This window comes from Corvus moneduloides, chromosome 23 (assembly GCF_009650955.1).
Source record: "Corvus moneduloides isolate bCorMon1 chromosome 23, bCorMon1.pri, whole genome shotgun sequence".
NCBI lineage: Eukaryota > Metazoa > Chordata > Aves > Passeriformes > Corvidae > Corvus > Corvus moneduloides.
The window spans coordinates 2816968-2841721 of NC_045498.1; the positions used below are offsets into that span (position 1 = coordinate 2816968).

The 24754-nt window shown below is 40.8% G+C and overlaps 1 protein-coding gene across 5 annotated transcripts in view; it reads right to left on the reverse strand.

Moving 5' to 3' along the window:
* Positions 1-24754, reverse strand: part of RLF (RLF zinc finger) — a 60556-nt gene continuing 35802 nt past the window's right edge. Inside the window, exons 5-8 of one of the 5 annotated variants that reach the window (XM_032132701.1) lie at positions 21120-21322; positions 15137-15273; positions 7560-7701; positions 1-5164 (exon numbers count right to left, since the gene is read on the reverse strand). In XM_032132701.1, coding sequence (XP_031988592.1) covers positions 413-5164; positions 7560-7701; positions 15137-15273; positions 21120-21322 — 5234 coding nt within the window. In that variant the 3' untranslated portion in view covers positions 1-412. Of the gene's footprint in view, positions 5165-7559; positions 7702-11112; positions 13482-15136; positions 15274-21119; positions 21323-24754 lie in introns of those variants that run through there. The other 4 variants (XM_032132702.1, XM_032132706.1, XM_032132704.1 and 1 more) reach the window with 4 other exon arrangements.

Genomic DNA, 24754 nt, shown 5'->3' on the forward strand with positions numbered 1-24754 from the left:
TGGGTGAAAAACTGTAATTTATTGAAACTCATAACTCAAAAAATATAAGATGCTGTAGTGTACAATATGTTACACAAAGCACCCTGGGGTGCACATTCAAGTCAAGTAATAACTCCATCACCCCCCAAACCCTGGTACCCCAGTACTTGTTCCATATACAATCATGCACATTTACTCTTCAAGAGGAAGCCCCCAGTATTCTGATGTGTTAAATAGCACCAAAATCAGCATTGTTCATTGAAGAAAATGGGGAGCTAAATTAACTGGGCCATTACTTTTGACAGATATTATACATTCATGGAATAAACAGTCAAAACTAACCTAAAAAGTGTGTACTGTAACAATTACTGTTCTAATTTGAAGTTCTCCCCGTACAGCAGTAGTGGAGGCTATCTGCTCTAAGCAAAGCTACTTATGTACTTCCTACACACAGCTCATCTGCTTTTTTTGTTGGAAATAAATCTATGAGAGGTGTGGAAAACTTGGATCTTTCAAGAACAACTACTGGTCGTAAGTAATGCAGCTGTTTTAAGGCAAGGTCTCCACAGTCCGTTAGGGCCTTGTCCAAGATTGCCCTCAGATTTTCTAAAGAAGGGGCAGTTGAAGACTCTGACAGCAATGGCTGGATTTCTGTTAGCTGCCCAGGATTATTCGGGGTTATGATTACATTTTTGTCACTTACAAAGTTGTTTACTGGTGTATCCCCTTGACTGTCTCCCTCTTTTTGCAACACTTCATCTACTGACAACTGCTCAGGAGACTCCCATTCTACTACCTCATCACAATCATCATCATCACCATCATCATCATCATCATCATCATCTTTTCCCTCACTTTCCTGAATAAATTTTAAAAATGAAGACTCAAATCCCATTGGTTTATAGGTCTTTAAATCAAATGGTTTGGACACAGGAGGCTTTTGAAATTTGTCTTTTGTAGCACAAAGTACATTTCTTTTTGCATTCTGATTAACCGCACTATGTGGACATCCTTCTGGGTCTTTCTCTCTTGGCAACTCTAATTGTAAACTGGAGAAGCAAGAGCTGTTCTCTCTTTCACTACTTTCAGAAAAATCTTCAGTTTTAGACTTAGTTGTCTCCCTGGTGTTAGGCTCTTCAAAACAGGTGTTCTTTGAACTGTGGTTATATTTTAAAGTGCCTGAATACGCAAAGGCACTGGCATCAAAATTCACACTACTCGGTGGAAATTGTTTTTGGTCTTCATTACTCACATCTGAAGGATCACAGACAGGGTTTGGAACAAGAGGTTTGTCGCTTTCCTGCACAGACTCAGAATTAGCCGATTTATCCTCGTTAACTTCTACACCTTTTTTATCCAAGTCTGAAGCTGTGTCAGAGCAAGACTGCTTTTCAATCATGATGCCACATTTAACACAAAGAACAAGTTTCTGAAGGCGCTGCTCAATGTACATGTTGGTCATCTGGTGTGTGCGCTTGTAGTGCCTCACTATGCTGCTTTCCAGTTTGACAACAGACAGGCACCCCTGGACCATGCAGGGGTACTGTGTCTGGTTAGACTTCTCTTTGCACATTTGTAGGGCTTCCTCTTTTGTTTTGAAATTCAGCAAATGCTTTTCTCTACTTCTGCTAATTCTTTTAGCTTTTTCTTTTAATTGCTTCCCATTCTGCTTGCTTGTGTCAAAGCTGTCTTTCAAATAATTTTGCTCATTTTTATTTTTATCTTCATTATCTTCCTCTTCTTTCTGATTTCCAAAGAGACTATCATAATATTCACTGTGTTTGAAATATACGTGTTGAGAATAGTTACTGTAATTTGTGAAAATTCGATTGCAGCCATTGAGGTCACAATGGATTTCAAAATCTTTGTTTAATTTTTCTTCATTGGCATGTTCTTCTATTAGATGCTGTTTAAGCTTATTAAATGTATAAAATACAGCAGGGCAGTGGGCTTGGTTGCAAGCAAATCTGGCAGACTCAGCTTCAGAAAGCAGTTTTTGATCCTCTAAGATTTCATTGTGGAAGTCACTACAATGTTTAGCAAGAGCTTTAGAACACAGAAAACGCTTACCACACTCTTTGTGTTTGCATGCAAATATTTTTTTACATTTGACAAGCTCCCTTTTTGTTCTTGCTTTGTCCTTTTCTAAGCAGAGCTGTTCCTTATTATACTGGTGAACAGTTCTGTAATGGCGAATCAAACCTTTCTGGTTTGTGAATGCCGAGTTGCAGCTTTTATGTATACAATGAAATGGTTTGTGGTACTTATGCAATATGTAACATAAGTTTCCTTTAGTAACTGTTCTTTTGCTTCCTCTTCCCTGTCTTGCTTCCAGTTCTTCCCTATGACTGTCCAGAGAAGTTATGTTAGATGTTTTTCTTGTTATGTCATTGTCTGTCTCTTCATTGGACTCCAAATCAGTCTCAGAACAGCAGTCATCCTTTTTTGGGTGACACAGCTGTTCAGAGTCCGAATGTCCAGGGAACCCAACGCTGTTCACACAGGCAGGCACTGGAGCAGTGCTACTCTTATGCCCTCTGTCCTCTGTACATAAACCTACATGATCAAATTTTTCATTAGGACACACTTTGTGAGCCACCCTCTCACAGCCAATTTGATGTTTGTTTCTATAGTGAATTCGAAGATGTGTTTTTCTTGTAAACGATCTTTGGCAAATATGACACTTGAATGGTGAATACCGATGCTGGAACATATTTAGCTGAAGAACCATTTCCTTTGAATAGTTATGCTTTTTAACGTAATGCATTAAGAGAGCTTCTCTAGTCACAAACTCAAATGTACATCCTTGACATTCACAGAAAAATGGTTTAGCTGCCAGTTGAGTAAGGTACTGGCTGGGTAAATTATCTTGTTGCTCTTGAAGCTGACATTTTGAGGTAGTTTCATCAACTGTCTCAGGGCACTTGGCATCCCTAGATGAATAGCCCAGAAAAGGTTTCTGTCTTGAAGAATTCTGAATGTTAACATTTTTTAAGCTTAGATGTTTCAAGCCTAACATTAGCTCCACCATGTTATCTTCAATATTTGGTTCTTTACAACTGTCATAAAAAGATGTTTCGGGGGAAGAAGGACAAGTTTCCTCCCTCAGGCTACTGCTTCCTTTAACATCTACAACACAACACACACTTTCTGGAGAGTCAGCATTTGTATCAGAATTATGACCTAACTCTGTACTCATGTCTGTAGGGGATTTACTGTCCTGAGCATCACTCAACAGATCGAGAAAGTATTTAGCTTTCATTTCCATATTTCTTTTACCTTTAAAGTTGTATGGATGGGCCCTTCGAAGGTGTTTTTGCAGACTTCTGGAATTTTTGTGGGTCGAACAGCAGCCTTCAAAACCACAGGGAAGGTTTTTTTCATCAAAGCAAACTGCCACATTGGAACACTGTTGTTTCACATCTGCTGGATGGAAGATTCCTTCCTGGGACACAACAAAACCTGGAACTGACTGGTTGTGAGCCACTGCTCCAAGCAGCCGAGGAGATGTCTGACCTTGGCTAACTGCAGCATCTGTCCTGTGCTCCCCACAGTGCAGGCTGCAATTACTTTCACTGTTTAGATCTTCACTGTCAGAGAGAGATTCTTCCTTCATCTGTGGAATTTCCTGAGAGCCTGAGGGATCCAAGTTATCATTCAGATTGGAATTTTCAGATCGTTCAAGCAACTGAGACTCTGGAAGATAACTGGATTTGTCTTCTGAAACGGATCCTTCAAGGTTCAGCGTTTGCTTCCCTTCCCCATTTGATACTTGGATATCATGTGCTGCAAGGTGATTCTGAAATTCAGTTTTTGAATAATAAAACTTTTTGCAACCAAAGTAGTTGCAGGTATATGATGCATCTCTGAAGTGTTGTGCTTCGTGATGGTAAAGCTGCCCTAAGTCACTGAAAACAATATTACAGCCATTTAGCTCACATTTATACCGAAGATCATCGTGTGTTTGTTTGTGATTGAGAAGCTCATTAACTGACCCAAACCTAGCGTAACAGTCCATAGACACACACATGTAAGGCTGAGGCCCACAGTGCACACGCTCGTGCTCCCGCAAGTGGAAGGATGTCATGAAGTGCCGGCGGCAGAAAGCACACTTCTCCCTCCTGTTTTTCATATCCAAGTAGTGTTTTGCATTCTCATCATTGTTTTGATGTTCAGCTTTCAGATGTACACTTAAGTACTTAAACTGTTTAAATACTCTAGAACAATCTGTCCCAGGACATGGGTAAATGTCTCTATCTTGCAGCTGGCAATTTTCCAATTGGCTGAATGTAACATATTCCTGTGTATCATCGTCAAAGCTTTCAGGGAGCTGTGGCTGGTGTGACCTTTCTGGAAACACTGGGGGTGGGCTGCTGGAAGCTGTTGCCTTTTGCGGTGATCTCTCTTTTTTCAGAATTATTTTCTTTTTAGGTCTGTGTGTTCTACTAGGTGGCATTTTAACATGTTCCATTACATGTGGTACAAAAAATTCCTTTCTCTTGAACTTTTTTGTGCAAACAGGACATGTATAAATACCATCTTCCATGTGCATCTTAGAATGATGCAGTATTCTGGCCTCTATACACTCCCTTTTGCAGAGCACACAAAAAAACTTGTATTGAAGCCATCTCTGGTATCTTTCTGAAGAACCAATTGGTTTTTTTACTCTTGCTTTTTCCTTAGGGTGGTTCATTGTGTCTTTCCCATCATAATATTTGTGTTCTTTTGTCTCATCATAGTCACTAAAGAAAGTTTCTAACATGTCGGTTTCATTGAGTGACATATGACAACCTGCATCATCCTCAGAATCAGAAGCTACCTTCCCTAATAGTTTAAGACAATGCCGCTTTAAAGTCTTCCAGTCCCAAAATTCAGGATCAAATGGCCAATATGCTTTCAAAGCTAACAACAGTTCACAGCGGAGTGAATTTGGAACCAGTGCATTTTCTTCATCAAATTTTTGGTCTGGCTGCATATAGAGCTCTTCCAACGCATTAAATCCACTCAAAGTTGGCTCAAGTAAGAATTCTGTGAGCTGACAAGCTCTTCTAACTTCAAGGTCTTCTGGTAAAAGGCATGCAATTGTTTTACACACTGATGTCTTCATTTCATCACTTCCGTTGGACCTGATCTGAAGGGCTCTCACACATAACAAAACAGACACGGCAAGTCCCGCTTCCTCTGCCTGTTTGCAGAAAACAGAAAAACAAAAAAAAACCAGTCACAAAACAAATGTTATTCTTCTCTGATAAATACATTCTTTCTAGGAAGAAAACATGCAATGAGAGCATCCAACAGACAACACCCCATTCCAAATGTATTCAGGTTCCTGAGCATTAAGTGCCTGAGTCACAGAGCACCCTCTAAGGAACTGCAGTTTATCTTACACCAGGAACCTCTTCTGCTTTTCATGTGATGGGAACCACTGCACACTTAGTGTGCACTCTGGAGGAGTCATGCAAACTAGTTTAGGCATGAGATGTTGCAAAACACTTTTCTAACTCCTCTCTCTCTTAACTTAGTGACTCTCAACCATAACTAAGCCAGATTTCTAAAAGAGAATGGTGTAAATCTTCCATGTGCATTCTTCCTGCAGCATCCACCCAGGATATTAATTTAGAATATGAAGTACTGTGTAATAAGGAAATTTATGTAAATTCACACCTTGAAACAAAATAACGTTCAGCAGTATATGCAGTACCATAGCAGAAATGATTCTTGATGAACATAACTACCATTTCACTTCCAAACACTTTCTGCGGAGTCTGTGCAACTCTGAGGTGCTGCTCAGCAGCATGGGGAAGATGTCTACATTAATCACATGCTAATTTAAAATATGGTATATTCCAAATTCTACATGGACAAATTGAAGGCTACCTTGTTCCAAAAGTGTATTTTTCAGCATAAAGAATCTAAATGCATGAAGTAACTATTTAGCCATTATTAGTAAAGATAAGTAACAGTGAAGATACTTATGAATAACTTAGCCGACATGTGCCTACCACAACTACACCTGTACCAGCCCAGACTGTAACGATCCAAAATAACTACAAACAAGTTAACAGAATTAGCAAGCTTTTATACTCAGCATTCACAGCCCACCAGACATCATGCCATGCTTCTTTAATTCAGTAAGAGTTAGAACCTATTTCTCCAGAAGAAATTTTAGTATGGTTTAGCATGAAATACAGAAAAACCTGGTATATAGTTACCAATGTATTATGATTTACAGATAAAGTATACATTCACGCACGTCTTAAAATTAGAAATGGGCCAACTCTACAGAAACTAGGACCAAACACGTCTCTCTGCAGTCCTTGGCAGAACAGAGTTCTGGACTCTGTGATAGGTGAAGAGGACAATCATGCAATTCTTCTGATCCTACTCTGACTCTAAACCAGGGCTCTGGCACTTGCCCTGCTCTTGTCACATCACACTTGGCAACTCACTTGGGTCAGAGTATTAACTCCAGCCAGAGAAAGAGACTCCCAGGCAGAAAAAATTGGAGAGAAATGTAACTGAAAAAAGGAATCTTGTATGTTTTATCCATAATCTATCCTAACTCTGAATAAACTCATGACCATGTCAGAATGCAAAGGGATAATCAAACTGTAGAGTTAATTGGAACATTCATAAAACTGAAGTTCATGTGGCTAATTCTAATCTATGTGTGCAAAACTAGGCTGTTTTTCAGGAAGAAACATTGGAAAACCTATGGGAATGGGGAAGTTCCTAAGGAAAAACCCCATATCTAATTTAAGGCCTATGATCCATGTTGTACTGCTATTGACAGTTTAAATCCTGTCAGCTAGCTTCTTCTTCCCCCCCAATAAAGTGTGCCTGAATAATTTTCATTCTTCATTGCCCTCCACAAATTTACTCTCATATACCAGAAACAGGAAATTTCCGCACAACCAACTGCAAGAGCCAGTGCAGCCATTGAAGGCAGACAGAGATATGCCACTGAACAGACAGCCGGGGAGGCCAAGCTATCCTGCAGTTCTGCTCACAAGGAGCATGCTGGGATCAACTAGGGTCTTTCCATTAGTCCGTAAACAGAGATGATGAGTAAAAAAAATAAAAACATATTTTTTGCCTTTCTGTGATTTTCTAAAGACAGGCTTCAGAATAGAAGGTAGAAATACAGATGTGATTGTACCACACGTTTTGAGGAAGAGGTATTTTCTTAGAATACAAAAATATGAGACATTTAAGTCAAGTCTTCACCTCTTAGAGATGCTGTGGAAAATTCTCATGTGCCTAGCTTCTGAACAAGCAGCAGATTAAAACACAGCTATGCTTTGTTTGCAAAATCCTGTCATACTGTACTTACAAAGCAACAAACCTACCCCTCCACATTGCCTGAAGGTCACTTCATGGGATCAAGCCAAAAACAAAACTACAATGGCAGGCACTTTCCAGAGATTTTTACTAGTACGTTATTAGGCACTTAATCAGAAAGTATGAATAATGAAATAAGCGATATTTTTTTTCAGTTTAATCTAATTATTTAAAAAAATAATAAATTCATGTAAACAGCTCTGGCTGTGTCCAAAGACTCAGGACTGTATCTTACTTACTTCAGACTGTATGACTCTTATCAAGAAAAAGAGATGCTGTAGCGTCTTGGCAATGATGCCAAACTGACGACATCTCTCCAAAAAGGAGTCTAAAGAAGGATCTATTCTTCTCTGCAGCTTGCTCCAGAAAAGTGTCAGTTCCCTGCGAAGAGTTGAAAGCAGAATGTAAGAACATTGCAGATACACACAATTTGTGCAGCCACAGTGTGTCAGTTCAGAGCTGATGCCAAGAAAAATGTGTTATTCAAGGACAGCACACTCTTCAATTAGGTCCTGATCTCCAAGTGTCACCAAAGAGAACTGTTCCTATGCCCTACTCCACCACCAGCTCAAACCCCAGTGTATCTCCTGATATTTACTGGGGAAAGACACTGGCACTGGGATTCATCTCACTTAACGGACACATCTGTAGCTGCACAGACTTCCTTTCTAGACAAGAAAAACAGTCCCACACTTCCGGAGTCTTTACCTCTCACATAGAAATTTAAAATGGGTAAGATGAATCATAACAGAAAGTTGCCACTTCTCTTCCAATAAACAAGCAGTTTAGCTGCTGACACCTGTAGCCAGGTGATGTGGCTGCCATTAAAAGGGCCTCTTACAGAGCCACCCTTTGCAAAGCAACATGTAAGGGATCTGTAAGCTGAAGGCTGTCTGCTGTCTCTGTGCTGTTATGTGCTTTTCCACATGAGAGCACAAAGCCATTCTATTAAGCAATTTATTATACCCAAGGCAGCACAGCCACTTAAGGATACAACCTGTCACTTGCTGTTGTTCTGCCAGCACATGGACAGTCCAAAAGTAACAGAACCATAGGATCTGTATCTTTTGTATCACTTGAAAAAACTTTTCTTCTCTTCCTTTGGTAAACTTCACCTTTACTGACATATCCACTGTGTACATCAACTACACGTAGAGGCTTCCGACTGCAAGGTCAGTCACAGTTTTGAGAACCAACCATCAAGAAAATACATCCAGGACCAAACACCAGCGAGATTCTTCCTCTGAATTACTGCAATCCTACTCTCAAATGCTAAGCCTAGGGAAAGGTCCTGTCCTGGATCAGACCAGGGATATCATTTTATTGCACAAAAAATGGACAATGTTTACTGGTAAGTTTTGGGGCGGTTTTGTTTGGAATTTTTTGTCTGCTTTATTTATAGGCCTAAAAATGTAATTAACAGCCTTTCATAGCCAGAAAGAGACAGCTGAGAAGTCAGACAGACAGGCCTATAGAAATTACATAGAAATTACCACATAAGCAGTGTAACTCAAGATGTTAAAATTTTAAATGCTAAAACAGAACCAGAGAAAAGGAAAAAAAAAAAAAGGGAGACACCCAGAGTATTGGTAGTGTTTTCTACTGCCCTTTAACCCCTAAAAACTGAAAAAATGTAAAATTTAATTGAACATCAGGATGATTAACATGGAAGAACTGCATGAAGGGAAGCTTAGGCAAGGAAAGCACAGAATATATCACAGAATATGCAGAGTTGGAAGGGACCCACAAGGATCATCGAGTCCAACTCCCGGCCCTGCACAGGACCATCACCAAGAGTCACACCAATGTGGCTGAGAGTGTTGTCCAAAAACTTCTTGAATTCTGTCAGGCTTAGTGCTGTAACCACCGCCCTTGGGAGCCTGTTCCAGTGCCTAACCACCCTCTGGGTGAAGAACCTTTTTCTAACATCTAATCTAAACCTCCTCTGACACAACTTTATGCCATTCCTTTGGCTCCTTGTCACTGGTCACCATAGAGAAGAGATCTGTGTCTGCCCCTCCTCTTCCCCTCATGAGGAACCTGTATACTGCAAGTATGAAAAAAAATTTAATTCAGCATTACCACAACAAAAGAAATTTGAAATACAGTTTATCACTCATTTTGTATGTCTATTTAATACATTTATGTAGTTGGGAGCTGGGAGAACAGCAAGAAAAAGGCTTCACTCTGGATAACCTCTTATTCCCAAGACTTTTTGGCAGAGAACTAAGTTTTCAGTACTCGTCCTGTTCTCTCTTTGTACCACCTTTCCTGCAAAGCTGAAGTATGTTGCTGGAAGGCATCCTTAAGGATGATGATGTAGAAGTATTCCTCAGCTAATCTTCACACATGAAGAAAAGCAAAAAAGGACAATTCCAAGCATTTGGGCAATTTTCCATTTCAAAATTGATGTGAGGCAGTGCTGAGAACAGAAGCATCTCCAGACAGACAGCTTTTTAGTAATACTTAGAAATAAAAAAAAAATTAAAGCTTACTAACATACCAGACCAGAGAGAATTTTCTTAAGTTGTGCTTAGCTCCAGTTAACACTTAAGGCTGCTTGTGCTAATGGTAAATGTAGATTATTTTATGGACTGATGAATTGCCTGGCTCCCTGGAGACTGCAGTCATCAGCTTGCTCAGAACCACTGCCCAGAGCAGCACTACTTCTGTGACAAAGTTCCAAATTCAGATGGCATCTTCAGTCTTAAAAGCAGTATTACATAACATTTTATGAATCTCAGCAAGAACCAGTGTAAAATTTTCCAACTTTGGTGAGGAATAACATATACAAACCTAAGTTTGCTTTCATCTTCAGCTGGGAGATAAAGCTTGACACCAAGAGCTCAAACTCACAGACCTTTACTGATCTCCTGGAGGTACCTACTTGAGGCTCCAGGATGAGCTGAGCTAAGCTATTGAAACAGCTTAACCTCTCCAAATATGCAAGAATCACAGTCAGAAATTTGTGCCAGGCTGGGGAGTTACCACTGCACCATCAGGGAGATGGTGGAACACAGAAGACAGGAGCGAAGGGAGGTAGATTTTCCCTTCCTAAATTAAGAGTGATGTTACAGCTGAAGAGGTTTAACACCTTCCAGAAGCCTCCCTCAGTGTTGCACCTTCCCTGGAACTTGTCTGACCACTGGGTAATCAGCACTAATCTGCAGAATGCTATCTAGTTTTGGCTGGATAAGATAATGTGCTTACTACAGGTTAGAAGGGTCAGTCAGGACAACAAATAAGGCACCAAAACAGGGCTAGAATGGACCTTCTGCTCTCCAGCAGTAGCAAACTGTCAGGATTGGTTTAAGTATGAGTATGGTACCAAAGCTTTAGTTTTATCACTACACAATCCAAAACGAGAGAGTGCCAAACACATTTTTCCTTCACACTTGCAGGTCACAGCTGTCCAACAGGTCTTTTCCTTTGTTTTAACCAGAATACTTTCAATTTGCATAATTTATACTGGTTCTCTCTGACACTGCATAAACCAAGATTTGGAACAGAACAAGGGGAATGGGAGGACTCGCTGGCAGCCAGCAGGACTGCCCTGGCCAGCAGCATCTGTGACAGGCCAGCCAGGAGCTAGCAGAGAATCTTTCATCAACATACTGCTACTCTAAAGATCAAGAGGGACATGACTGCAGGAAACCATTAATTTAAGGATTCTCTAGATGACCGGAACATTTCCAAGTACACAGAAATGCTAGGGCTTGCCTGTTGACCCTAATCCGTAACAGTACAAAGGGAAGCTGACCTGCAAATGACTCTGTACCAGACAGTCTTGGCTTTTCTTACTCTCTGCTCTCCTCTCAAAGATCTCAGGTAAATGTTTTAGCCACCATTCAGCCCTGGTCAATCAAATTACATAATACACCAGAAGTATACTACGAAAGATAATTAAAGCTTAAATCATTTATTGACTTGAGACACCATTATGCAGGTTTATGATTAAATACAAAAAAATTACATTTTCTTATAGCAATCAAAATCCAAAAGGTGTTAATGGCATTGCTAGAAAAACTTTAAGTAGAATCCAAATCAGCAGATCAAGCAGAGTAAAATAACTGTTCAACTACAACCCTTTTTGAACCAGACAGGACCTTCTTTGAAGTTGTCCTGGGTAACCCCCAAAAAGGTGTATTACGTATCTTGTATTCAGTATCTGTGCTACAACAGTCTGCCCCAAATTGTTACTCTCTCTTTAAGACCTGGCATCTGGAAATAAAACCACGGAGGTTAGGGCTGCCAGGTCCTTTTAAAGTTGGGGTTGCTCTCACAGAAGCTCTCTTTCCTTTTTGTTCTTGTGGGGAAGCTGGGACAGCACAAGGCAGAAGCCTTCTTTTATTCCTCTCTGGGCTCTGGAGGGAGTTGCTTCAGGTAGGTCTCTGAGTAGCAACAGTAGCAACCCAAGAAGTTGCATTTTGCAATCCAAAACTGTTTCAGAGTGAATGCCATAAATATCCGTCTCCAGTGCAGAGCCAGAGCCAGTCAGGGCTGGGCCACCATTCTTTGGTGCTTGACGAGTCTGTTTTCTTCCCCCACCACCTACTTATTGGGCCAGTGACCCAAGACAGCAGCGATGACACCAGTGGACTCCAGCGAGTGACAGGAGGAGGCAGCAAAGGGCAGAACTGACCTCACACACACACGCACTGCCGCAATGGCCAAAAGGAAGCTCTGGAGGCCGACACTGCACATCCAGAGCTTCCCAGGCAAAACCAGCAATTACCACCTGCCACCAAAACTGCTTCATAAACTCCTACCTTCCCAGTTTTTTGTTCCAGGGGGAAGGTTGAGCCAAGCAGGGTTTGTCTGGTATCTTTGCCCTTTTCTCTCCACACAGGGTGGTCTGCGGAGGGCGCCATCTTGAGGGAGGGGTTTCTCTGCCATTTTGTTTCTCTTTTGTTCCCTGGAAGTCTGGGATTCAGCAACTTTGTATCTAGTGATTATTAGTGTCATTTTGTTATTTACTGTTATTTTGTATTTGTTGATGTTTCCTTTTTTAAGTAAACTGTTATTATTTCACTTTTATCTTCTTGCATTCATCTGTCCTTATTGGTGAAAGAGGAAGTGGTTAAAAATAAAAGGGCAGGTAATTAATTTTGGAGTGTCCACCCTTTAAATTGTCTTAAATGAAGACAAAAGTGAATTAAGCAATTTCTGCCCCTTTAAAACCAGCAGCTGGTCACAGAAAGAAGAATGTCTCAGTTTATGTATTCAACTTAACTCATTATTTTAAGTGTATATTTATGTTGTATTTAAGCCTATAGAATGGCTTGCAAGCATCTGCTAGCATGCCATTCCTCTACATTAGCTTTAGCTGCAGGATGATACTAAATATCCATACTGCAGTGAGTCCATCTTCACATTTCCTGTCTTTCCAGCCTGCTCTGGCATTTGTCATGCTTTCGATGGAGCTTAGTTTACCAGTGCAGAGAATATTACCTTATCTCTTTTCCAGAGTACTGCTCAAAATCAGCCCTACAGTGAGTGCCATAGTTTGTATGGAGCAGAGCTCCTCATTTTTGTTAGCCATAATGCATGCCCACTACATCTGTAACATGAAATATCATGGAATATCAGTCAAGCTGGCTGATCTGACAAAAGCAATCCTCCAAATTAAAAGTTTTATGTCATATCAGCCACTTGAATTCATCAACTTTGTGGCTAAATAATTGTTGGATCTACATCTGCCCCCAGGAACACAGGTGGAGGTCAGCAAAAAGGCCACTCCATTGAACATTACCCCAACAGCAAGGCATCCTGACTTTTAAAATAGATTTATAGTCTCAGAGTGAGAAAGCAGTCTGATGGTCAAGAAGTATTACACCAGTTTCACAGTACAGGAGTCCATCAGAAGGTGAACTTCTTCCATCTGTGCTCCAGCATCCTGGAAGCTTTGCTCTTCAGTTGGTCCAGATGGCATTGGCTGTGTCCAATGCTGTTGTACAAGGACTGCTAGGTACAGTACTAGAACTTCAATTTATACATGTATACAATGTCAGCATTACAATTAGACAGAAGACTTCATTCTCCCATCTCATCCCCAGGAAAGGTAGCTGGAACTTGAGAAGTCTGTCAGGATGGCAGCAGAGGGGGCGTGCTATGCATGGACAGGGCAGCACAGTTTGACCCAGCACCTTTCCTCAGAACGACTGAAAACAACGTAGACATAATGATGTGACACAAACCTGCTAACCTTCTGTAAGTAGGGACATACTTATGTTGCTGGACTGCACTACCATTTTTATTTTCAAGCCTTCACTGCCTGTCACCTAGGCTAGCCAAGTTTAAAGCTGATGTGCAAGTTGCATGTTACAGTTGCACGATGTTTCGGGTAGCATTAGCCTCAGGTAGGCCTCACCTGGGAGTCGGACTGACACGGAGCTGAGTAATCTACACATCTGAGTTAGAGCTACAGGACCTGAAAATTGCATCCCAATGCTAAAGAGTTTCAGTTCAGACTTCATACTGCAAGCGAAAAAATCTACCCACATTTGTTGTCACAAAAAAGAAATGTTATTCTGTAACAATAGGTGCTACATCCTCAAGCCTGTTCCCCAGTCCCAACAGTCTGACAACACAAAGTCCGACCCTCTTTGTTTGCACCCTAGGGATACAGCTCTTAGAATGGAATATGTCTTCTTGGACAAAAGCAAGTAATATAACTTACCCTAGAAGAATGTTAGTTGTTGTTTGTTTCTGTCTTTGAAAAGAGAACATGGGGGTGACTCTAGCCTTGTACCTCTTTGGACACAATTCTACTCTAATCTCTAATGACAAAATTCTATAGTGAAAAACATCCTCTAGAACTTCAAGTGTGGTGAACTCTCCTGAGTCTTCCAAAAGGTTAATTTCTTTCTACAAGGTATGCTTTGCTCAAAAAGACATTTCTGGCCTTTTTGTACAGGATGACTGGACTAGACTGAACTGTCAATCATCCTGCAGACACTGAAGTGCTGTAGAAACTTTTTTAAATGGCTTTAAATTATGGAGTAAATGAACAATGCCATAGCTAACCAAATCCAAATTCCCAATATATTCTCGAAATGTCTGGCCACGTAATCCCCATGTTTATCCAGACGGGGATTTAAATGGGAGAAAACTACATATTTAGCCATGCCTTGAAAGCCAAAACTACAAACCCATTTTCTGAAGGACAGAAACCAGCTCCTCTGCTTTGGCTCTACAAGTTTACCACTGCTGAAACAGAGGCGCAGAAGATTCTGTATCTCCAGCCAGTTAAGGGGGCAGAGTTTTACTGTCACAATCAGGCCAAAATCTAGTACTACAATTTTTGGAGTTACAGAAATTATAAAAATATAAAAAGGCTCTTGGGGGGAAAGTGGGGAGAAGTTGTTACAGGCTGTTGCCTCTGCTCATTCCTAGTACTGACATCGCTGTGGAATGGGTGAAAAAAATGCACCAGACTTTCATGGGGCCAAGTATTCCCAAGGGAGGAACAGACTGACAACATACACTTTGTGGAACCACAAAGCTAGGGGTTTAATATCAAGCCTGAGAGCACTGACCCACCACTGATAGATCTACTACCCCACAGAAGTATTAGTGTTCATGCCAATAATGTGAGTGCTGTTTCACTTGTAAATTGTTTAAACATTACTTTTGTCTAACTGCTCTATTAGCATAGCAACTTATGACAAAATAAGTAATTATCTAGAAAGTGCTTCAGTCTGATGCACTTCTCAAGTAAAGGATAAATCCACCTTTTCTATATATTTTTGTACTATATTAGCTCAATTCTAGGCAGCAAGGAACCGTTAGCAGAAGCAGCAATACTTATACTTACCAAGAGCAATACACATTTGCTGTTTGAAGCTGATGAGTAAGATACGTTGTACAAAGAATAAATGCAGTGTTTTCTTGTCCCTCAGATTCCAGATTACATATGATGTCCAGTACTTCTTTGCAATCCACCTTTGCAATCTTTAAAGAAAAAGAAAATTAAAAAGAAAAGGCTAACTTTATTCTCAGTATGTTTACTAAAGAAATGCACATTTACTGTATCAAAGCCTAACAAATGCACAAACAAAACGTCTCCCATACCATGCCACACCTTTCAGCTACAAAACAGTATGAGCAGTTCACCTGTTAAGTTCTGATCCCTTCTCAATATTAGTTTTCTTTGGCACAACCTTCCATTTTTGGCAGCTTAGCTAAATACTTGCATGCAGGCAACCATCTGTCTAGAGCTTCCCATTCTGTCTCTCTGCACTTACAGGATTCTTGTGTTGCTTTTGAAAATTAGAACCAAGGTCCAAAAAGATCAAGAGTTCTGAAAAAGCTGGCCTCTTGTTCTCTTCATCCCTAGGCGCTGATTCTGACCAACCACATTTCAAAACATGATGTTAGAAACAAAAGTGTTTGGAGTAGTGTGCTGATTTTAGCTGGGGTAGAGTTAATCTTCTTCCTAGTGGCTGAAATGGGGCTGCATTTGGGATTTCTGCTGCACACAGGGTTGGTAATACAGAGATGTTTTTGCTATTGCTGAGCAGCGCTTAAACAGAGCCAAGGAAGCTGGGAGTGCACAGGAGGTTGGAAGGAGAAACAGCCAGGAGAGGTGACCCCAACCGACCAAAGGGATATTCCAGACCATGACATCATGCTCATTTTATACAGTGACAGGAAGAAGGAGGAAGGGAAGGGCATTAAGAGAGATGGCATTTGTCTTCCCAAGTCTCCGTTATGCATGATTGTGCCTTGCTCTCCTGGAGATGCCTGCTCATGGGTAGCAGTGAATTAATTCCTGGTTTTGCTTTGCTTGTGTGCGTGGCTTTTGCTTCACCTATTACACTGTTTCTACCTCTACCTACAAGTTTTCTCACTTGTACCCTTCCACTTCAGTCCCTGGTACTGCTGGTAGGGGAACTGAGCGAGCAGCTACAAGGGGCCTGGGTTTAGCTAGGGTTAAACCAGGGCAAGGAAAAGAATCCCAAAGAAGTTCTGGAGCATCTATTTAAGGTAGTACATATCCGTGTATCAAACCAGGGTCTCAGCTTGGATATAAGCCACAAACAGCAATTATGAAGAGCTTTTACTATTAAGACAACACTAGGTTTTAACATATTTTTCCACTGGATCTATTCCACTTCACAGAACAGACTGTGTTCTAGCAATATGTACTTTAAACAGCTGTTGATATCATAAACATTTCAAACTTCTTGTTCATCACAAAAGACAATGACAGAGAACAAATAACAGGAAGTTAAACTGATTTTTGCAGACATCTCATTCAGCAGGAAGAGCAGAAGCAGGGATATTAACCCAGTTTCCCATTCAGGCTTGACACTGGAGTTCATTGAGCAATGTCAACATTTTCTAGGGTCCACTGACTTTTGGTGTTCAGCTTGAGACCCAGAACTGACCTCCTGCAGCAGACATTTCTAGAGCAATTCACAAAATGCAAGGGCTTGCAGATATGTCAGTTTTGCATGTATTAAAGTAAAATACAGCAGATTTGGGGGGGGGGGGGGGGGTTGAAGGGGGGAAGTTATCACTAACTCACCCCTGGCAAGAGAGAAACCTCAGAAAATTATTTAAGAGACAATGCTTTGCTGTCTAAGAGAACAGACATCATTGATCCTTGCATGTCAAAGATAGTAAGCCCATACAATATCTGTAAATCAAGCGTCACCTCCAGCAGGCAGGGGAGGGTTGAGAAGCAAGCCCATACCAATAGCCACATGACAGAATTGTGAAGATGTTGATCACTGCCCAGGAGAGAAAGGGGCTCTTGTAAGTAACAGGACAGTGCTGCACACCATCTCCCCCCAACATTCCTTGCCAGCAGCACCTTTCTTACGCTGTCATCAACCTTTGGTACCTACAGCCACACAGGCCTTGCAGCTTGGGTGGGAAGTCTAAGTCTGACAGCTGGGCAACTCCAGCCTTCTCACAAGCCTCTCTTCACTCAGCTATTCCTATTCTTCATAGATAACAATTTCAATCAGTATATTTTAGAAGGCAAATTTAAAAAGCTAAAATTTAAATTTAAAGCTAAGTGACACAAACTTCTGTGTTTGATAATTTCCACAATTATACACTGCCATCTCCTCAATACTACAGCAAATATTCTTAAATACTGCAGAGGCTGCCTGCAGCAGTGTGATAGAATTCTGATCTTTCAAGTCTTGGGTTTTAGAAACACAAATATTGTCAGTGCATGTAAGTATGGGACAAGTTTCCTTCACAGATCTGAAGGCAACGTGGCAGGCTACCTGTGAGCTACTCGGCCAGACATTACTTGACAGAGACCACGCTCATCACCAGTTCCATTAAAACAACAATCACTGAACACCACTACTACTGTTTTAAAAACTACAAAATTAAAACCTATTTACTAGGGTTTCTGAGGCTACAGAATTATACATCCCGTATTCTTAACAGTCATCAGTTATTCCTCAATCAGACTTAGGCTGTAACAAGACCCAGAACTTCTGTTGTGCACTGGACCAGCAGGCACACCACCAGCTCCAGCACAAACACAGCCTGGCACTTGGAGAAACCTACAGCTACACAGTACATCAGAGCCATTCTCCCCCCATAGCAATTTGATTCTTTTTGGACAAAGTCACTTGCATTCAGGACATTAACTACTGAGTAAGCAACAAGGCAAGTGGTTTCAAGTCCCATTTACCTCAATCTTGGTCAATGATAATCCATCTCATTTCAGCTCCTGGGGTTTTTGCTTTTTGTTTGTGAGATCTTTTTTGCTGGGAGATTGCTTGTGAGATTTTTTTTTAATATTTAAGACAAGAAGTCCAAATGCACATCTTGCAATCATCCAACATATCCAGTCAGTCACTTAAGTGACAAACCAGACATTTATTGAAGTCTACTAAACCTGAAATGCTGACCACTGTTATTCTGTTATAAACCCAACTAGAACAACAACTCATTGAAAGCTAGAAGACTACAGAATGAACACTGCTAAGACGTTTTAAATCAGAATTGTTGAAAAATGATGCCATCCCCCCCATGTTCTATTAACAAGCATGCCGGTTTATTCCTCAAAGTTATTCCAAAGAACATACAACCATGTAAGATTTAACTCATCTTTGTTTTCTATGTTACCTTAGTTTGAAGGAAAAGTTGTGGCATTACAGTGATATTTTATTTTTTATGTCATCATAAAAATTTCCTACCACTAACCTAAGGCTTCTACCATTTTTTAGTAGGACACCATGTCGATACTCTTTATTTGGAGAAGGCCTCCAAAAGATGACTGCTTGTTTCACAACTGAATTTTTTATGAATGGGATAAGGGGCATTTGCTTAAATTGACTCCCTGAAGAGCTTTACTCGCTGACTTTGGATCAGTCTTTCCCAAAGGAATTCCAAATTAAACAAAACCTACTTTGACAATATAAGGAAGCTCCTCTGTGTTCCAGCAAACACTCACACTAACATTCGACAGAAATGACCAGTTACAATTCAAACTCTCAATATGGCTTTAATTTTAACTGGTTGTTGCATTTCAAAATCCTTTTTTATTGTTACATGTGGCTGGCACTAGTCTTGCAGAGAAAACCATCATAGACCATAGAAAATTTGGGGCTTCATGCTTTTGCAAAAGTAAATCACTATGTAAGAGAACTGCTTTAATTAGCATTTTAATTGGTTCAATAAATTGGCAAATTCAAGCCAAACATTGGAAGTCTGACATGATCCTTAATTCTACTTTCTACATTCACAGAGAGCAGCAGTGAACAAACAATTCTAGAGTTATATTTCTTGTTACATGTGTGCCTCAGAATCAATTCAAGGTACCAGGAAGCACCAGAAAGGCAGGGAACAACTTTATATGCAGTATGTAATATACACACACACCCACATAGACGTATGTTATACACAGACATACATATACATGTATTTACATACCTCTACAGATGTACGCACATACAGATATGTAGATACACTTGTGTGTGTATATATATGCTCTTACTTATAGATATAAATAGAAGTCGTTTAATTTGTAGGAGCTCAGCAATTTAACTTCCACACCCGCCTGAGCCCAACCACATCCAATTCTTGGAAAGGGATGACCACACATTGTCTAATCTTCCAAAACAAATTCTTTCTCTTCAATCCTCCCCAAACTATCTTCATTCCTATTCAAGCTTTCTGTAATATTTACTTTCTTAGTGAAGCCCTGTTCCTCTACCTACCCCATCCTACTCTGAACTTCAAATTTCACTTAACTTTTGCTCCTTTTATTACAGTTTATTCCCTCTTCCCCCTGGTGGGGTTTTGGTTATTGCTATCTATCATTCCCCAACAGCTGCCATTCTTTGAACTCTTATTTTTTCATTTTTCACCTTTTCCCATCCCTTTTTCCCACTTCTCATTACACCTGACAACCTTCTACCTGAGGAAGATAATAGGTAACATGATGATACAACACATTCCTTGCCTCTTAAAACAAAGGTGTAAATTAAAGTGTTTTAGAAGTCTCAGACTTCAGCAATTCTGTAAGGGTGCCAACTATACAACACCTGAGACCAAGCATGCAAAGAAACATGCCATGCAAATCTTCATACTGCCAGCTATTAAAGTTAATTTTCTGGCACTGGAACACCACTGACTTTATACTTTTCACAGTTTTGGCTACAGCTCCAGTTAAGTCAATAAACTGTACCGCTTTAAGACACTGCTTTGATGCTTTGTGGCTTCATTTCCCCATAAAAAGTTTAATTCAGCAATTAACTTGATTCAATTCATCAGTATTCCAGCTTTTATACTTGACTGGCAAGAAAAGACTGTTTTGAGTATCAAGGTAAAACAGCTACAGCTACACTTCTCAACCCTCAAATTAAACAGAAAATGGAACAGAATTTAATGTGATTTCTCTAGCATTCCTCATTAGCAGCCAATCCAACCAGAGAACATGCTCTAAGCTACCCATCAACTCCAAAGTTTTCAATGTACGGATCATGTCTGCAGTGAGCTGTTAAATACATTCTCTGCTCCTACAGCACTCTGAGGGGAATCTGGCTCAAAGTGCAGACTGAAGAGTCACCTATGCAAATATTTATTTTTCACAAGAAGTATTTTAAGGAACGGTTTTTAAAATAGTTTACATGTACAACAAGATCACTCTGCCACTCATGCAGGAAGTGCAGACATGATGAGAGTTGCTTTTTTTTTTTTTTTTAATCTCAAGCTTCCCCTGGTTTCACTGAGGCTTATTCAAAATGTCCAAGTCTCACACTTAAAACTATACCAAATACATACAAGTGAGACTGATCCCATAACAGGTGTGTGACATCAGGAGGCAATAGAGGCAAGAGTCAGCTGTGCTACAGCAGTTATGTGTGAACACAAATCATTGCTATGGTTGTTACTGTAACAGGAAGACTGCTAAAAACAAGTTTAGAGTTCAGGAAGAACAACTCTAAAATGTGTTTTGTTTGTTTCATGAGTTCTTTTTCTTAAAACTTTTCTTAGGTCAGGACGACTACATGAGAAGTAATTGCTCTGGTACCAGTGCTGGAGTCAGAAAAGAGTTTTCCAATTGTATTTTGCTTACTAATGGAACTAAAGTTATAATTTTTAATCTTTCAAACACATCTAATCAAGCATACATACATACTTATCCACAGCAGCAGTTCACACAAAAGTTCTTTTCCATTGCAGTCTGCAATACATCATTCCTCTTTTGGAACTCTGCAACAGTTTCACTCTTCAGCTTCAGTTCTTAGTATTACATAAATAAATTCTAAAATGCTTCATAAATATAGATATATATTAAAAAGGGACTATCGGTTACTAACCTCCTTAATGGAGTCTTCATTAGGCAGCATTGAACACACACATGTGATGTAGGCTTGGCGAAAAGATGAAACGTTTGCAATTTCTGGAGAATCTGCACACAATTTCGACAAGAAAGTGGCTTGGGGGATGCAGTTTGACTTCATCAAGTGTTTTATTCGCATCTGCAGAAAGGAAGGCCCTTCTCGTGTAATCAATTTATTAGCTAGGAAAAGAAAAAATCCTTTGAGAATAGACCAGTTTACAGGCGACACTTAAATGAAATTGTCTCACTGAATTCACACTTATTTACAAATTTGTGTACAGTCACTGTTCCTAGGAAACTCTAGGCATGATTGCAAGTGACAGCAATGGACTGTCTTCTCCCAAACTCTGTAGGAAGAGAATGCTGGGCTACAGAAAACAGATGACACAGCCACCCCCACCATGTCCCCCGCAAAAGATAGCACCATTAAGATGTACGCCACAGCAATGGCTAAAGGATACTGATCACACCAGACAGACACCAGTAGTTTAACTAAAGTTCAGAATCATCACCTTTTAACTGTAGCTTTATATTCCAAAAATCAAAAAACATTTCAAGGCAATCATTATATGCTTTTCAACTGGAAAGTTTTCCACCCAAGCTGTTAAAACCCCATGTAATGCCAAAATACGTAAAATGAAGTTGAGGGTGAAAATATTATCTTTGTGGTACTTTTGAAGAATTGTGTTTAAGACATGCTAGGCTTACGCTCTTAAACAAGCAGATACAAGTAATCATTATGAGACTTGATGAACTAATTCAATAGTAAAAATCCCACTTCAGATTACTTTTGTAAATAGCTAGCAAAATTTACTTATTTGGATTAAATACCTCACAGATTTAGTTTAATTCTCTTCCCAGGTGTTTATCATAGAAACAGAATCCAGTTGGAAGGCGCCGGCAAGTCCTGCTCCTCTCCTCAAAGGACTACCTCAAATTAAACTGCATGACTAAGAGCATTGGCCAAATGCTCCCTGAACTCTGGCAGGTTTGGTGCTGTGACCACTTTTTTGGGGAGTTTGTTCCAGTATCCAACCACCCTTGGGGTGAAGAACGTTTTCCTAATGTCTAACCTGTGGTTACCCTGACACAGCTTCATTCCAAGACTCCTGTCTTGCTGCTGGTCACCAGAGAGAGGAGATCAGCACCTCCTCCTCATAGCCTTCTTGAGGAAGGTGGAGACTGTGATGCAATCACCCTTCAGCATTCTCTTCTCCAGGCTCAACAGGCCAAGCAACCTCAGCTGCTCCTCAAGGCCTCTCCCCACCTTGGTCACAATCTAGTAGTCTGATGTCCTTCCTGTACTGAAGCACTCAAAACTCCTCAACTCAAAACAGGACTCGAGGTGAAGCTACCTCAGCACAGAGAAGAGCTGGGTAGTCACTGCCCCCTCGACTGGCTGGTGATGCTGTGCCTGATGCACCCCAGGACACAGTTGGCCCCTGTGGCTGCCAGGGCGTACTGCTTACTCATATTCAAGTTGCCATCAATCCAAACCCTCCAGATCTCTTTCCACAGGGCTGCTTCCCATCTCCTAGTTTGTCCATATAAGCAGGATTACCGTGTCCCAGGTAGAGAATTCATTACTTACTCTTGTTAAATTTCATATGGTTGGCGACTGCCCAGCTCTCTGGTCTATCTGGATCTCTCTATAAGGCCTCTGCTCTCAAAGGAGATCACAGATCCTCCTAACATTGTATCATCAGCAAATTTATTTCATGTACATTCAACTTCTGGACCAAGATAATTTATGAAGACACTAAAGAAACCCTACCAGTGACTACTGGTCACCAGCCTGACATAATCTCATTTACAATAACCCTTTGCACCTGACCTTTCAGCTCACTTCTCATCCAACATACAATGGACTTATCAAGCTGTCTCCTGGACATTTAATCCAGGGATGCTGTGAGAGACAGCATCAAAAGCTTTGATAAAGTACATGTGCTTTGCCTTGGCTGGTTGTCGTGGTTTGACACTGGCCAAATGCCAGGCAACCATGAAAGTTGCTCACCCATCCTTCCCCTGCTACAGCTGGGCAGAGGAGAGAAAAATATAATGAAGGCTTCATGAGTTAGCGCCACGAAAAACAAGGAGAAAACACTCCAAGGGCAAAACAGGCTCAACTTAGAGGTACAGAGCAATTTATTATTAACAAAATCAGAGGAGGATAATGAGAAGTAAAATAAGCCCTTAGAAACACCTTTTATTCTCCCAATCCCTCCCCCCTTCCCACCAATAGCACAGGGAAACAGAGCATGGGAGTTTTGGTCAGTTTGTCACCTAAGGTTTTTCTTCCACTGCTCAGGGAGAGGAGTCCTTCCCCTGCTGTGCCGTGGGGTCCCTCCCATGGGAGACAGTTCTCCGCGAATTTCTCCAGCATGGTTCCAATCTCATGAGCAGCAGTCCTGTCAAAACTGCTGCAATGTGAGCTCCTCCAATGGGCAAACAGCCCCCCCAAAACTGCTGTGGCATGGGTCACTCTTTCACGAGGTGCAGTCCTCCAAGGGCAGGCTGCTCCAGCTTGAAAGCAGGGGCCCCCTCTCTCCACTGGGTCTCCCACTGGATCACTGCCTCACACAGATATCCACCCGCTTCAGCGTGAGGACCTCCCCCATTGGGCTGCGGATGGATCTCTGCATCCCCCGTGGATCCCCATGGGCTGCAGGTAGACAACCTGCTTTACCATGGTCATCACCACGGCCTGCAGAGGAATCTTGGCTCTGGCACCTGGAGCACCTCCTCCCCCTCCTTTTCCACTGATCTTGGTGTTTCCATGTTGTTTCCCTCACATGTTCTCATCTCCTCATCTTCTCTAGCTGGAATTCAAATTACCCCCACTGTGTTTTGATTTTCTTCTTAAATATGTTATCACAGAGACATTACCACCATCTCTAATTGGCCCAGGCTTAGCCAGAGGCATGTCCATCTTCAGAGCCATCAGGGATTGACTCTGCCAGACATGGTGGAAGCTTCTAGGAGCTTCTCACAGAAGCCACCTCCATGGCCCCCCCACTACCAAGAACCAGGCCATGCAAAACCAACCAATGATGAAATCATGCTTCAGAACAGCTGTGGTGCTATTTCCAGCTTAACATAAACATCTACAAAAAGCCTTGATAAAAGTCTCCAGATCTGTATATCATTCAAAAGACTCTTGCAAATTAAGAGAGACTATTCAACACATTCTTATACTACATGTAGTAACGCATATGAACCAAGGAACAAACTGGCTGATGAAATGTAAAAAAAAATCATGGAAATGCATGAGACATTCTGATAGAACACATACTAGAATGGTGTTCTGCAGAAACCGTAGTCAGTCAGTTAACTTTGGTGCCTGCAAATGACTCTGGCTTAGTCAAAAAAGAATGCTTGCTTTAGACTAACAACTTAATGAAAATATTTCTATTCAATGGCTCTTCCACTATATTAGCATCTTATTATTACTATGCAAGATGGATAGTTAGCAAACCAATGGTATATAAATTTCTGAAAGAGAGGATTGCACATAACACAGAACAAGAAAGTTTTCATGCTTTCTGCACTTAAATTATTGCCCAAATAGAACAGTGTGTTCTAACAGACGCTACACTAGTTGGCAGAAAACTC